The 15,572-nt window shown below is 48.1% G+C and overlaps 1 protein-coding gene across 1 annotated transcript in view; it reads left to right on the plus strand.

The window, feature by feature from the left end:
- Positions 1–15,572, plus strand: part of LOC143141039 (septin-7-like) — a 44,186-nt gene that overhangs the window by 20,957 nt on the left and 7,657 nt on the right. Inside the window, exons 4-10 of the mRNA XM_076302263.1 lie at positions 7,240–7,340; positions 7,517–7,651; positions 9,741–9,858; positions 10,825–10,917; positions 11,384–11,480; positions 13,906–13,957; positions 14,177–14,302. Of these exons, the coding sequence (XP_076158378.1) occupies positions 7,240–7,340; positions 7,517–7,651; positions 9,741–9,858; positions 10,825–10,917; positions 11,384–11,480; positions 13,906–13,957; positions 14,177–14,302 (722 nt within the window). The remainder of the gene's footprint in view (positions 1–7,239; positions 7,341–7,516; positions 7,652–9,740; positions 9,859–10,824; positions 10,918–11,383; positions 11,481–13,905; positions 13,958–14,176; positions 14,303–15,572) is intronic.

Raw genomic sequence — 15,572 nt, forward strand, 5'->3', positions numbered from 1 at the left:
TTTAGAAATGTAGTGACATCATAGGTGTGAATGGTCGCTATGGCAACCAGCTGTGTGTGGTGTTGCGCTGGCTTTATCAATGCACTGCCACACACACACACACACACACTCCCAGACATGCTCTCAGGCTCACATCACTTTTCTCGTTCCTCCACATAGTTTTGCTTTAATGCCTGTTTGTGTGTTTGTGTGTGTCTAACATGCCTACACATGCAAATATTACTAGGGTGTAGGCCGATAGAGTACCACACACACACACACACACCAGCCGTGGTCAGTAATGGTCCTCTTGCTCATGTTTCAGACACTACCCTCTATGTGGTTGGAAGCACAAATACACCTAAAGCCCAGTCTGAAATAAGTATGTTGGCTGGAATTTATTTCAGAGCCTCAACAGCAGCCAGTATCTAACCTTTCCTACACTTTCTCTCTCTCTCTCTCTCTCTCTCTCTCTCTCTCTCTCTCTCTCTCACACTCACACACACACACACAAACACACACAGAGGAACATCCTCCATTACAACAGTAGGGTCCCCAGACTCTGTTCCAGGCTCTGTTTGTGTGTGTGTGGGCAGCATTTGAATGGAGGGTGTTTCTTGAGTTTCTGTGTGTGTGTGTGTGTGTGTTCCCATAAATGTGTGTTTCTATGGCCTTTGGTCTTTGTGTGTATGTATGTCTGTGTTTGAAGCATTTGAATAGACCAGTGTTGAGAATTTCTGCTTGCACAAGATCTCAAGTTATCTGGAAAGGGATCATGTGTTGGGCTCAGCACTGCTTCACCTAAAGGACATGAGTGTGTCTGTGTGTTTCCTCTAAATAACGAGAGAGAGCGAGAGAGAGAGAGAGTTTTCTCCCTCCTGTCCAGTGCAGTGAAATTGGCCCCTTACACTAAATGTCAATCAAAGTCCTTTTCATCCTGGATGTGTGTGTTAAATCTGTTACCTGAACCTCCTGTTTAAAGGGACCCTAACACTATAACATCTCAGCAGTACCTCTTTCATCCAGGAGGTGTCCATGTGTGCAGTGGTATGCATTTGTGTTTGTTTGTGTGTGTGCAGTGGTATGCATGCATTTGTGTGTGTGTGGGTGCTCCATGGCCCCTTGTTCATCCCTGAGTAACTGCTTTACCTGCTCATTATCCACATTACACGTCTCTAGGCCTCTCTAAGGACCATAAATCAGATCACTGGACCGTGTGTGTGTGTGTGTGTGTGTGTGTGTCAGAACGAGGAAGGTACAGGATGTGTTTAAAGAAAAAAACTCTTCTTTCTTTTGTGATATTGTCCAGGACAGAGCAGAGCATCATATTTGAACTCTTGTTCGTGTCACACTGAACTTCCGATCTGTGTATGACACCGTAATCATTCATGAACACACACAGAGTGGGTTTGTGTGTGTGTGTGTGTGTGTGAGTGTATCTGTGTGTCCAGATAGGAGCACTTGTGAAGGACTCTGGTTGTTTGTGAGCGGAACCCTGATCAGCTTTGCAGTAAGGGCTCTTAATTCATCAATTCATTGTTTAGAGTAAGGGGAATGGGGGGGGGGGGGGGTTACAGGGAGATGGGGGGGGGGTAGAAAGAAAAAGACCTGTCTGTCTGTCTGTCTGTCTGTCTGTATCTTTCTGCCTGTCTTCTTCTTCTGGTTGTCCTCTTTCCAGAGATCACAAACTAATTAGATTTCCAAATCATCCCTTTGGCCTCTCCTCTTGCCAGTCACACAGAACCCTGGAATGCGCTCAACCTCCAGCGGTTACGGAGGGGGGGGGGGTAGAGAGGAGGGACCAAGATGGATGGAGAGAGGTGGAAGGAGAGAGTGATGAAAACAAAATGGAGAAAGGATTGAGGGAACAGGGGATGGAATGGAAATGGAGGGATGATGAGATGTTGAGGAAGAGGGGAAAGAGATAGAATGAAGGAGCCAGGGATTTAAGGCAAAGGATGGAACTGGAAAGAGAGGGATGGGGGTAAAGAGAGAGGAGTAGAGAGAGGAGATGGAGTGTGTGTGTGTGTGTGTGTGTGTGTGTGTGGAGGGTGGTGGTGTCCATCTGTCTAATGCAGGGACAGGTGGCCACAACATCGTCCAACTTGGACTTGTGTCATTGCACTGCTCAGCGGCCAATAGCGCGCAGCTGCTGTTTTGTTTGTGAGGCTCCTCAGCCAATCAGATCCCTCAGCGCTTTGTAGTGTGCCGTTCCCGATGAGGTCATCGCGGTCACATGCAAGTTATGTCTGACTAGTGGTGACATTCCTGTTGTTTCAGAGAGCAAGGAACATGCACACACACACACACACACACACACACACAAACAAAACCTAGGCTTGATATCAAGATGAGCTCAGTTTGTGTCTAGTCAGCATTTGAGACTTCAGGCACATATCCCAGATGCCTCAGTCTTACACAGACCCATGCACACAGACATTCCTCTCTCTCTCTCTCTCTCTCTCTCTCTCTCTCTCTCTCTCTCTCTCTCTCTCTCTCTCTCTCTCTCTCTCTCTCTCTTCCACCTCTTGTACATTGTACATTGTCTCTTGTACATTCCCTCCATATTTTATCTTCCTGCCATGTCTGGCAGCTCTCATTTGTTACCCCTCCCCTCTCTCTCTCTCTCTCTCTCTCTCTCTCTCTCTCTCTCTCTCTCTCTCTCTCTCTCTCTCTCTCTCTCTCTCTCTCTCTCTCTCTCTCTTTCTCATGCGTAATTCTTTAGCATGTTGCTAGACATAAACTCATTAAAGAATTCTGTTATGACATCACTTATGTGGCTAGTTGTCGGCCATGTTTGTGAATCAAACCCGAGTTGTCGTTGTCACATTTTAATAGGTGTGTCCATGACATCCTCCAGGAATTCACCAGGACGTCCAGACTTCCTGGAAACGTTTGTCTGCGTGTGCCGTGCTGATTTGAGTTGCCTGGTGACCTTAGAGTGTACAGTCTTGACCTTTGAACTCCACTGTTGAAGGGAGTCCTATATATATATATATATATATATATTGTTTGGAATGCAGGGCAAGGTTGTCTTGGAGGAGAGACAGAGAGAGGGTCAAATATGATGGACATGATATTTCAGAAAAAAGCACGTTCTAAAGGGAGCAAGAACGACTTCACCCTTGGGGGCGGGGCTAGTGGGGGGGTAAGCTCTGTCAGGTCAGGTGACAAACTATAATTACTTGGGCCTGACAATTTCATCATCAGGCCATTTTGATGGCACTAAAAGACTTAACCGATAAGGCATGTAAAGCCTACTACACAATAAATAAAAAACACTATACCAGTAAATATAATCACTATACCAGTTCAACCCTCCAGTCAGATTGCGGCTAAATTTTTTTAACTCCGTCATCAAGCACATTATTTTGTATGGGAGTGAAATTCGGGCCACCAAGTAGCAATTAAATTACAATGCATGGGACAAAAGCCCAAATGATATATTTCATCTTGAATTCTGCAAAAACATCCTGTGAGTACACAGACATGCATCAAATCTTGCTTGCATGGCAGAACTTGGACGATTTTCTCTTTTAACTGATATATAGAAAAGAGCATCCAAATTTTATAATCATTTACTTTTGCCAACACCAATGCATGTCTTTATAGTGCCCTTCTACAAAGAAAAAAATCAGAGAGTGATCCTTTTCAATACCTAACAGCGAAATATGATCTAAATTTAATGAACATTACACAGGTAAAACTAAAACTCATTGAGAAAACTACACAAGATGAGTACTATGAATATTGGCTAAACAAAATGGAACAATCCAACAAATGTTTCCAAAAAATCATGAATTTGCATCGTATTAAGAAATTAAAGGGTACAAACAGAGAAAATTACTAACATCCTATAGATTAAGTGAACACTCCCTGGCCTTAGAAATCAGAACACAGGCAAACCTGGCTTCCTAGGGAGGAAAGGCTGTGTTCGCAGTGCAGTGAGGGAGTAGTAGAAGACGAAAAACACTTCCTCACTGAATGCAGTAAATTCAGCAGTCAGGAACCAATATTTCCATCAATTCAGCCAAATTATATCTCAGTTTGAATTATTAGAAAATGAAGACAAGCTCCCATACTTACTGGGAGAGCACACAAATTGTGTAAAACAAAAATTTACATCATAAGAAAGAGAGAGAGAGAGTTTTGTTGTGTAGTTATGTTTGGATGGAGGAGGGCTGATGGGGTGAGGAGGGCTACTGGGGAGCTGATGCTAGTGGAATCCCCCTGTGCTAGGTGTGTGTGTGTGTGTGTGTGTGTGTGTGTGTGTGTGTGTGTGTGTGTGTCTGGTCACGCCCGCCTGTAAAACATGAGCCTCCAGTGGTGCTGAGCTCAAATTCCAGCCTCCTCACGCTGACTGATGAGGGGTTCCTGTCTGTTGCTCTCTTTACTATCCCTTTCTTCCTCTCTTTCTTCCCTCTTTCCCCCTTTCCCTCTCTCCCTCCCTTTCACATTCCATACTTTTCTACATTTGTCTGTCGCTCTCTTGTCTATCTCTTTCTTCTTCTTTCTCTTCTCTCTCTCTCTCTCTTCCTCACATTCCATCACCCCCCCTCTCTCCCTCCTCCTCCCACTCTGTCCCCCTCCTCTCTGTCTTGTGGTTTGCCATCACTCCAAGTGCCTGTAGTTTATGAGCTCACACACACACACATACACACACACACACACACACACACAGAGAGAGAGAGACAGTCAGTGATGTTTGCAGAGTTTCCAAAAAACTCTGTCCAAATCCCCTCAGGACCCATCCTCACCTTCCCTCTCCCTCCTGTTCTAATGGGTTTCTTGAAACACACACTTTTTTTTTTATCACATCCTGCCCTTGAGCAAAGCATAGCAGGATCTCTCATCTCCTCTTTTTTTACACACGCACGCACGCGCATCTGTCTGGACCGCCGCCATCGTCTGATTGACTGAGTGGCAGTTGAACTGGGCGGAGCTTCAGCCCTGAGCCCCGGTCACATGCCTGGTTGCCATGACCACCCGTGTAAACACAGACATTAGAATCTCAGCTCAGGGTTTGGCCCATGCCATCTCAGGGCTGGGGAGGGGTGAGGCAGGGAAGTGCAGTGCAGTGGACCGGTCTATTTTGGGCCCATGATGCCCTCCTTGCATCTGCGAACACATTTGGGTTCCAATAGTGTAGGGTTGGGCTGAAGCTGAATCTGAACCTGGCTTTTTTTGGTGTTTTTAGAGCTAGTTATTGGGTGTGTTATTGGACCGGGCCTAGTTTCTGCTTTATAGGCCAGTATTGGGTTTAAATGAGACCTTCTGATGTTTTCTGGTTGTGGGCTCTACTCCTGGCTCTGGTGCTGCTGCTGCTGCTGCTGCTGCTGCTGGGTTGGGTGGTCTTGGTATTTGGAGCATTTACGGCCCTATAAAAGACCTGGTTGATGGAGTCTGGTTTGGACTGGACTCACATGGTTCTTGTTCTCAGTGTGTGTGCGTCTCGTCCTTGGTCGTGTGTGATGTGGGTTTGGAGTCAGTCTGGTTCTGTGTGGTTCTGATTCTGGGCCTATAGACAGCTACGGTGTCCAATGCTGGACCGTGTTCATGCCAGATGGGCTCGACCTTCCTTTCCTGTGTGTGTGTTTTCGTTCTTTTTGGACCCAGCCCCTGTGTTCTTTTGGCGTGATTCTGAGCTGGTTTTGGTGTGGTTTAGGTCTGTTTTGGGTTGGTCTGGTTTAGTTTGGTTTTTGGTGTGGGTTTGGGTGAGCTGGATGTATTTGATGTTGGTCCCTGTGTTGGGATGGGTTTGGACTGAGGTGGATTGGCTGTGGCCGCAGGCATTGTGGAAAAGCCAAACACACGTGATGACAGCATCCATGTGTCACACACACACACACACACACACACACACACACACACACACACACAGGCAGGCACAGACAGACAGAGTTTATGCATAAACATGCACTCCACACCAGTGCACCTATTCTGCAGGATGAACTGTATCATGTGGTGTGGAGGTTGGAGCTCTGTTATGCTTTTTGTCTGTAAGTGTTTGAGAGAGAGAGAGAGAGAGAGAGAGAGATCCTGAGTTGTTTCAGAACATATAGTCTCATAAATACTGTGATGAGCAAGAGAAACCTTTTTTGTGGAAGGACTTGCAAAACTTTGTTGCAAAAATAATCAGATTTTGTCTACACCAAATTGATTACGGACACGCACGCACGCACACACACACACACACAGTTGGTCAGTTGCAGCGCGTCTCCCTTGAGGCGGTGATATTGACCGGCTGATTGAATGAGTCCACTCATCACGAGTGCTGGGCCTCATGCAGTCTCATGCATACTCACCGGATGATTCCACTCCTTCACACACACACACACACACACACACACGTCTTTGCTCTTTCTCTCTATCCCTCTCTTTCTCTCATTTCTCTCCTTGCGTACATCTCTCTCTCTCTCTCAGTTAGAATGGGCCTCTCTCCATATCATTGTCATTGTGAAAGTTGCTTTGTATTAACAGCTAACAGATGACTAGTGCTTACTCAGCTTTAAGGCCTATGTCTCACTGGGTGCGTTAAGTGATGACTGGTTCTCTAAGTTTAGGGTCTATGTCTCACTGTGTCCGTTAAGTGTGTGTTGTGGCAGCAAGATGACTTAGTTCTCAGTTTGGCACTCATGGTACAAGATTAGAGCGCCAGTGTAAAACTTAACTCACCATTTGTTGATGTCGTTGTCTCACCACATCTCTCTCCCTCTCCACATCTCTCCCTCACCACATCTGACCACATCTCTCTCCCTCTCCACATCTCTCCCTCACCACATCTGACCACATCTCTCTCCCTCTCCACATCTCACCCCATCTCTCTCCCTCTCCACATCTGACCACATTTCTCTCCCTCACCACATCTCACCCCATCTCTCTCCCTCTCCACATCTCTCCCTCACCACATCTGACCACATCTCTCTCCCTCTCCACATCTCACCCCATCTCTCTCCCTCTCCACATCTCTCCCTCACCACATCTGACCACATCTCCCTCCCTCTCCACATCTCTCCACATCTCTCTCCCTCTCCACATCTCTCCCTCACCACATCTGACCACATCTCCCTCCCTCTCCACATCTCTCTCCCTCACCACATCTCCCTCCCTCTCCACATCTCTCTCCCTCACCATATCTCTCTCCCTCACCACATCTCTCTCCCTCACCACATCTGACCACATCTCCCTCCCTCTCCACATCTCTCCACATCTCTCTCCCTCTCCACATCTCACCACATCTCTCTCCCTCTGTGTGTCTAGGTGGAACAGTCAAAGGTGCTGATCAAGGAGGGAGGGGTCCAGCTGCTCCTCACTATAGTGGACACCCCTGGCTTCGGAGATGCAGTGGACAACAGCAACTGGTACGACTGTGTGTGTGTGTGTGTCTGTCTGTCTATCTGTCTATGTGTGTGTATCCTAGATAGTTGTATGTCTATGTACGTGCTTCATTTGTTTTTGAAGTCTGCATGCAGTTGTGTACATTATGGTTTTTGTCTTTGTTTGCTGCCACACTCAAAATCTTGTGTGTGTGTGTTAGTTGGCAGCCTGTGATTGACCACATCGACAGTAAGTTTGAGGACTACCTGAACTCAGAGTCTCGTGTGAACCGGCGACAGATGCCTGACAGCAGAGTGCACTGCTGCCTGTACTTCATCGCCCCCTCTGGTCACGGGTGAGTACTGCAGCCTCCTGGCCTGTCCACTCATCTCCCCAGCTGCATTCCTCTGTGTCTCCAGAGCCCCGCTGTGTGTGTGTGTGTGTGTGTGTGTTTGAGAGTTTGAGATCTATCACACTTATCTTGCCTGTCAGCAGTTTGAGCCACTCTGTGTTAGTTATGAGACATTCCTTCTGTGGACTCGACTGACCGATCCGCTCCCATGTGGCCACTCTCTCTCACACACACACAAACACACACACCATACTTACACACACATGCTGCCTCGCACATACTTGCTCCCACACACACACACCCATGAGAGTTTTCAGCTGCAGCTCGCGGACATTCCTCATTATTATATATAAAGCAGAAGTCATTAGCATCCCCCCATTACTGGGAACCAAGGAATTCAGACGGTTAACATCAACCATCAACACTCCCCCACACTTATGCAGACGTATACACACACACACACACACACACACACCGTTCTTATTGAGTCAAACAGATCAGGGAGAAGACAGCAAGAAGCTAGGGAAGGGAAAAAAGAAGAAGATATATATTTGCGTAATCTTCCTTTCTGTCTCAAAAGCTACTCTCTGTGTCCTCAGTGGGTTGCATTGTGGAGTGTGTGTGTGTGTCTGCGCGTGCAAAGCACAGCTGACCCCAGAAGCACCATCTGTACAGCTTCTGTACACACACACACATATATGCACGCACACACGCACAGACACACACACACACACACACACACCAGGCCAAGAACAGGGCGCTCTCTCTGTGTGTGATGCAGACAAAGGGCTGTTTGACCACGCTGGTGGTAGCTCTGGACTGGGCATTGGCCCGCAGGCTCACTGCACCCACTCGGTGCCCGCTGCCTCTCACGGAGGAGAGGAAGGGCGCCGTATGCCCCCAGTCATGCCAACATCTGCCCTGGCACCAAACCCAGCCAAGACTGACACACCATCCACCCACCCACCCAACCAGTCAACCAACCCTCTAACAGTCACTTAGCCAAATAATCACTTAACCAACCCTTCAGCCTTCACTTGGCCAACCAACCCAACCCTTCACCCAGGCTGCACCTCAACACACACACACACACACACACACACACACACACACACACACACACACACACACACACACACATCACCACTGCCACACCACCCTACCCACATACAGAACCACAACATGGGCAGCAGCCGCCAGCGACCAGGCCAAACAAACGACTAGCAGCCACCCCTACACACACACACACACACACACACACACTTCACATAACCATCTCCTCCTTCTCCATCTAAGTCTACAGACAACACTGGGCTACTGTCTTTGTCACAGATAATACTTAGCATAAACACACACACACACACACAGAGCAAGCGCGTGCGTGCGTGCGTGCGCGCGTGTGTGTGTGTGTGCGTGCGTGCATGTGTGTGAGTGTGCATGCACACATGCATCATACCTAGTAAGCGCTGCTCCTGCTCTAGGGTTTGTTGCAGTGCTAGCTCACACAAACACCAACCACTGCATTCTACTGCAGTATGTGTGTGAGCTAAAGAGAGGGAGAAGCACAGGCATTCAGGCATAGATGCATTTACACACACACACACACACACACACACACACACACACACACACACACACAGACAGACACGCACACACACAGGCATAGACACATTGATACACACACATACACAGACACATAAACACAGTAACCTACCCGAAAGCAGCAATTAGTGTGTCTCTCTCACTTTGCGTAAGTATATGTCAGGAAAAGCCATACACACATACACACACACACACACACACACACACTGCTGTTTTCCCTCCTTATAGTCTGTTTGGTAATTCTACAGAGAAGACAGTTTGCAAGTGGTGAAAATAAAGTGATAAATATGAAATAGATGTGTGTGTGTGTGTGTGTGTGTGTGTGTGTGTGAGAGAGAGAGAGAGAAAGAGAGAGACGGTGGGTCTGTCTGTGTGTGTGTGTGTCTGACTCTAATGGTATGTTGTCTAACATGTATGTCTCATGGTGGAGAGAGGGAGAATATAATGCCGTGTGTGTAAGAGACTAATGGTGCTGCCCTCTGCTCTGCAGGCTGAAGCCCCTGGATATTGAGTTCATGAAGCGGTTACACGAGAAAGTCAACATCATCCCCCTCATCGCCAAAGCGGACACACTCACACCAGAGGAGTGCCAAGAGTTTAAGAAACAGGTGTGTGTGTGGTTGTGTGTTTGAGTTTGGCATGTTGAGTTGAGGGTTGTGGCTCCGAGTGATTGTAGTAGATGTGAGCAGACAGCTAATTTCATGCCAATCAGAGAGATAGAGTGTGTGTGTGTGTGTGTGTGTGTGTGTGTGTGTGTGTGTGTGTGTGTGTGTGTGTGTGTGTGTGTGTGTGTGTGCGTGTGCGTGCGCGCGCATGTGTCCCCCCATGTGCATGCTGTTTTGGTTTCCACTCAGAGTTTCCGCTCAGAGTATTGACTGACCTCCATGCTGAGCTGTGAGTGTGCGTGCGTGTGTGCCAGCCTCATTACGCCATATTCAGCACAACACAGAGAGTGCATTTAGCTATACAGTGAATATTTCTTACACACACACATACACAGAGACCTGTTGACCTTTAGAGACAACTAGTGCAGACAGGAGTCTTGGACAGCGTATCTCTTGTCCATCTCCTTTAGGCGGAGATCACACTAGAAATAACAAAGCGGCAGTGCAAGCATGACCCAACGCTCAGACCATAATAAGTTCTGTCTCGTTCCTAAGTAACACAAATGGTTCACCTAAACTGACACTTTGAAAGTTGAACAGAGTTCAGCGCTCAGCTTGTCCAACACTAGCCTTATGCTAGCGCTGCAACAGCTCCACTGACAAACCATTATGAAACCTGCCTCTTGCCTCTGGTCAGTGTGATCCCTGCCTTACTGTTACATAATTACCCTGGTAGTGGACACACACACACACACACACACACACACACAGTCACAAATAAACACATGCACACGCACAGAGATAGAAGCACACAAGCAAAACAAACAAGACCAGACACTGTTTTTTTTCTGCCACTGATCATTGGCATCTCTCCCTCTGTCTCTCACCCTCCCTCTCTCCCCTCCCACCCTCTTTCCATCTCACACTCTCTCTCTTTCTCTCCCTTTCTCTCCCTCTCTCCCTCTACAGATCATGCGAGAGATCCAGGAGCATAAGATTAAGATCTACGAGTTTCCAGAGACTGAGGATGAGGAGGAGATGAAGCTGGTGAAGAAGATCAAGGTGAGATTGAGCTTCAGACCGATCAGTTTTAACATGGCGTGCTGCTTGGTAGTGAGCACACACGCAAGGACACACTTGGTCAACCAAATAGAGTCTTTCCCTCAAATAGACTCTCCCTTTCTTACACACACGTACAAATACGTGCACTTGTAAGCATTAATTAACCATGGACTGGAAATAGGTCAAACATTGACGAATATCGATGCACTTGCAAAAAGGATGTGACCCTTGCAAACACACACATAAACACACACACACACACACACACACACACACACACACACATTTTACTTAGCACAGCCTCTATGTATGGTGTGTTTAGGTGTGTGCCTGTGCCTGTCTGTGTGCGCGTGTGTTTGTGTGTGCGACTGTGTGCGTCTGTGTGTGTGTGTGTGTGCCTGTGTGTGTGTGTGTGTGTGTCCGTGTGCCTGCTTTTTACACCAGCTGTCTCCTCTCCTCTCTCTAGGAGCGCCTGCCTCTGGCGGTTGTCGGTAGCAACACCATCATCGAGGTGGAAGGGAAGCGAGTGAGGGGGAGGCAGTACCCCTGGGGTGTGGCCGAAGGTAAGGACGCATAGGTCAAAGGTTACGGCACTGACCGGCAAGCCAAGCACATCATTGCTGGGAAGTGTGTGCATGTGTGTCCCCATGTGGATCTCTCTCTGTCTCTGTCTCTCTCTCTCTTTCTCTCTCTCTCTCTCTCTCTCTCTCTCTCTCTCTCTCTCTGTCGGTCTCTCTGTCTCTCTCTCTCTCTCTCTCTCTCGCACACTCACACACACACACATACATACGCTATGTAAGCTAAAAGACAGCCCTTGCTTCAGTCAGCTGAGTTGTTGGAAGTGTGTGTGTGTGTGTGTGTGTGTGTGTGTGTGTGTGTGTGTGTGTGTGTGTGTGTGTGTGTGTGTGTGTGTGTGTGTGTGTGTGTGTGTGTGTGTGTGTGTGTGTGTGTGTGTGTGTGTGTGTGTGTGTGTGTGTGTGTGTGTGTGTGTGTGTGTGTGTGTGTGTGTGTGTTTAAAGCACTGGTCTTAACCATAGGATGAATGGTCTGTGCTAGTGGTTGGTGAAGTTTGCCCTGTGTGTAAATAAATGTGTGTGTTGATGACTAGTTTTGGGTTTAGCTGTGTGTGTGTGTGCATGCGTGAGTGTGTGCATGTGTGCGTGTGTGGCCATTGTGTGTGTGTTGGTGGTAACTAGTTTTGGGTTTAGCTGTGTGTGCATATGTGTGTGTGTGCATGTGTGTGGCCACTGGTGTGTGTTGGTGGTGACTAGTTTGTGCACTGCAGCTTATCTGCACTCTGGACGTCATTAAAGTCACTCACATTCACTCACACACACACACACACACACACACACACACACACACACAGAGCTCTCATGACATTGCTTTGCTTGTGTGTGTGTGTGTTCAGAGAGACAGCTGGGAGGCATCACTCTAAAGCTGTGTATGAGAGACCGGGCAGAAGCTTTCACTGTGTGATGCAGACACACACACACACACACACACACACACACACACACATACTGTTGCTTTTCTGATATGATCTCCCTTATTCTCTTCCCCCTCCCTCTCTCATCCTTTCCTGCACTTTTTCCCCCTCTTTCTCCCTTCCTCTCTCTCTCTCTCTCTCTCCCTCTCTCTGGGGACAGTAAGGTTAATGTAATCATGTAGCATCTCATATGTAATGGCTGCTTTGATGTGTGTGTCTGTGAGTTTAATTGGTCCATTTCCGCAAGGCAGTGTGTCTCTTTACGGCCTGGTCCCATGACGGCCTCAGAACACACACACACACACACACACACATGCACACAGCAGGGGGGCTAACGCATATCTGAAATATAAGGGATAGAATGAGCTTCATTTCTCTCTCTCTCTTTCTTTCTCTCTCTCTCTCTCTCTCTCTCTCTATTCATTTATTTCTCTCTCTCTATCTATCTCTATCTATCTCTCTCTCTCTCTCTCTCTCTCTCTCTCCCTCTCTCTCTTTATCCCCCCCCACCCCCCCATTACAACACCTGTGTCCTGTAAACCCCCCCTCGGTCTCCTCCTGCCCCTTCCCCTGTTAATACCCCAATGTTGACCTCAGCAGTCTGGTCAACCCCACTGCCCCAGACAGGGCAGTAGAGCCCCTACTGTGTTAAATACCCCTACCTCAGAACACCACACACACACACACACACACACACACACACACACACACAAACACTAGGTGTTACTAGAGGTGTCAGTCTGAGCCCTCTTGTCCCACCAGTGTGTTGTGTTGACTCCTCTGAGTGTAAACCACATGGACGGCCTGACGTCACAGAGTGCTGAGGACATGAAGCCCTGAGGAGGCTTGAGTCCGAGTTTGGGCCGCCGCCACTGTGTTTATGTCCAGGCTGCGTAGAGTAAACAGTGGCCTCGGCCCCCCACAACTCGCCACTCTCCACCCGTTTCTAGTTCCTTCCAGTGGCTGCACTTTTGATTGCGGTGTTGCTTGATCGTTAATCCTCATTTAGTAGGTCGCTTTGGATAAACCCGTCTGCTAATTGGGTACATGCACATGACTGAGTGGGTCAATGATCACATTCATTGAGTGTTCCCTAAAGTGCTTAGATTGGCTTGGCTTGAGTCGACACAGACACAGACACTCATCTTTGTCCTCTGTGAAGGATGAATATACTGTACTGCTGTACTGTAAATGGCTAGAGTTGATGAGTAGCGCCCCCTTGTGGTGCGTATGTGTTGTGGTTGAGTTTTGAAGTGAACATGTGGAATTGGTGTTTGCCGCCATCTAGTGGCTCAGAGAGTTGATGTAGGTAAGGAGCCACAGTTCCTTCCTCTGGACTTGGAGGGAAAGATTCAGGGATGGAGCACCAATGAATCTTGTGAAGGAGACTAGCAGAACTGAAGTGTGTGCGTGTGTGAGCGTGCGTGTGTGTGTGTGTGCGGATGTTTCCTTATCATTGTGACCTTTGAACTCTGACCTCTACTCTTCTTCCTCCACAGTGGAGAACAGCGAGCACTGTGATTTCACAATCCTCAGAAACATGCTCATCAGGTAAGCACACGCGCACACACACACGCTTATACACATACACATCTATGAATGCTCACACATACACACCCATCACAGCAAACACACACATTTATTAAGACCCATTCTAGTTTACATGTAGATCTATGCAGCAGTGACGTAAGTTATGTGCTCACGGGGACTCGTCTTGTCCTCTCATTGCGTTCTCATTGGCTCACGGCTGTGCTCTGCTCTGATTGGCAGGACCCACATGCAGGACTTGAAGGACGTGACCAATAATGTCCACTATGAGAACTACCGCAGCCGTAAGCTCGCCGCCGTCACCTACAATGGTGTGGACAACAACAAGAACAAGAGCCTGCTCACCAAGTGAGTACAGTGTGTGACCGAGAGAGAGAGAGAGAGAGAGAGAGAGAGTGAGAGAGAGAGTGAGAGAGTGAGAGAGAGAGTGAGAGAGAGAGTGAGAGAGAGAGCGAGTGAGAGCGAGTGAGAGCGAGTGAGAGAGTGTGAGAGAGTGTGAGAGAGTGTGAGAGAGTGTGAGAGAGTGTGAGAGAGTGTGAGAGAGTGTGAGAGTGTGAGAGAGCGAGAGAAAGAGAGAGTGAGAGAGCTAGTGTGTTTTTCATGAAGCTCTACATTCTACTTGATGTTTTCAATCAATGTTTTCAATGTGTGAGAGATAGCAGAGAAAGCCAGTACGACTTTGGTGTGTGTGTGGGTGTGAGCGCGTGTGTGTGAGCGCGTATGTGAGAGCGTGTGAGAGCGCGTGTGTGAGAGAGCGCGTGTGAGAGCGCGTGTGTGAGAGAGCGCGTGTGTGAGAGGTGAGAGCGCGTGTGTGAGAGAGTGTGTGTGAGAGGTGAGAGCGCGTGTGTGAGAGAGTGTGTGTGAGAGGTGAGAGCGCGTGTGTGAGAGAGTGTGTGTGAGAGGTGAGAGCGCGTGTGTGAGAGGTGAGAGCGCGTGTGTGAGAGCGCGTGTGTGAGAGAGCGTGTGTGTGAGAGCGTGTGTGTGAGAGAGCGTGTGTGTGAGAGCGTGTGTGAGAGCGTGTGTGAGAGAGCACTGAGTGCTTTTTTACCCTGTACTGCTGTCCACAGGTTGATTACTATTGAACACCACAGAACTCATGCTACACACTCAAGTGTGTCAAGTTTTGAGTTCACTGAGAATTAGATGTAGTGTGAACCAGTGGGGAGGGGGGGGATATTGCGCACACACACTCACACACACTCACACACACACACACACACACACACACACTCACACACACACACACACACACACGCAGATAGAGAGACAGGCTTCTGCCCTGGATGTGACAATCATGCAGCCGGATATCAAGATGAAAGTTCACAAGGAGACTACTGTCAGCTGAGTCTACATACATCACATACATACACACACACACACACACACACACACACACACACACACACACACACACACACACACACACACGGTATAGACGACTGCCTCTTCATTCAAGCAGCAGTCCAACTCTAACACACCAGCGATTAAACCTCACCGGCCATAACTGCCCCTTCTAGGCCTCACACTCATCACTACAGCTGTGTGTGTGGAGTACCTCTAACTGAAGCTGCTAACACACATCTTTACACACACACACACACACACACACACACACACA

The sequence above is a fragment of the Alosa pseudoharengus genome, unplaced genomic scaffold, assembly GCF_046254945.1.
Source record: "Alosa pseudoharengus isolate Yale_2024_CS ecotype anadromous, Long Island Sound unplaced genomic scaffold, YU_APseudo_1.1 YU_APseudo_1.1_scf_23, whole genome shotgun sequence".
Lineage (NCBI taxonomy): Eukaryota > Metazoa > Chordata > Actinopteri > Clupeiformes > Clupeidae > Alosa > Alosa pseudoharengus.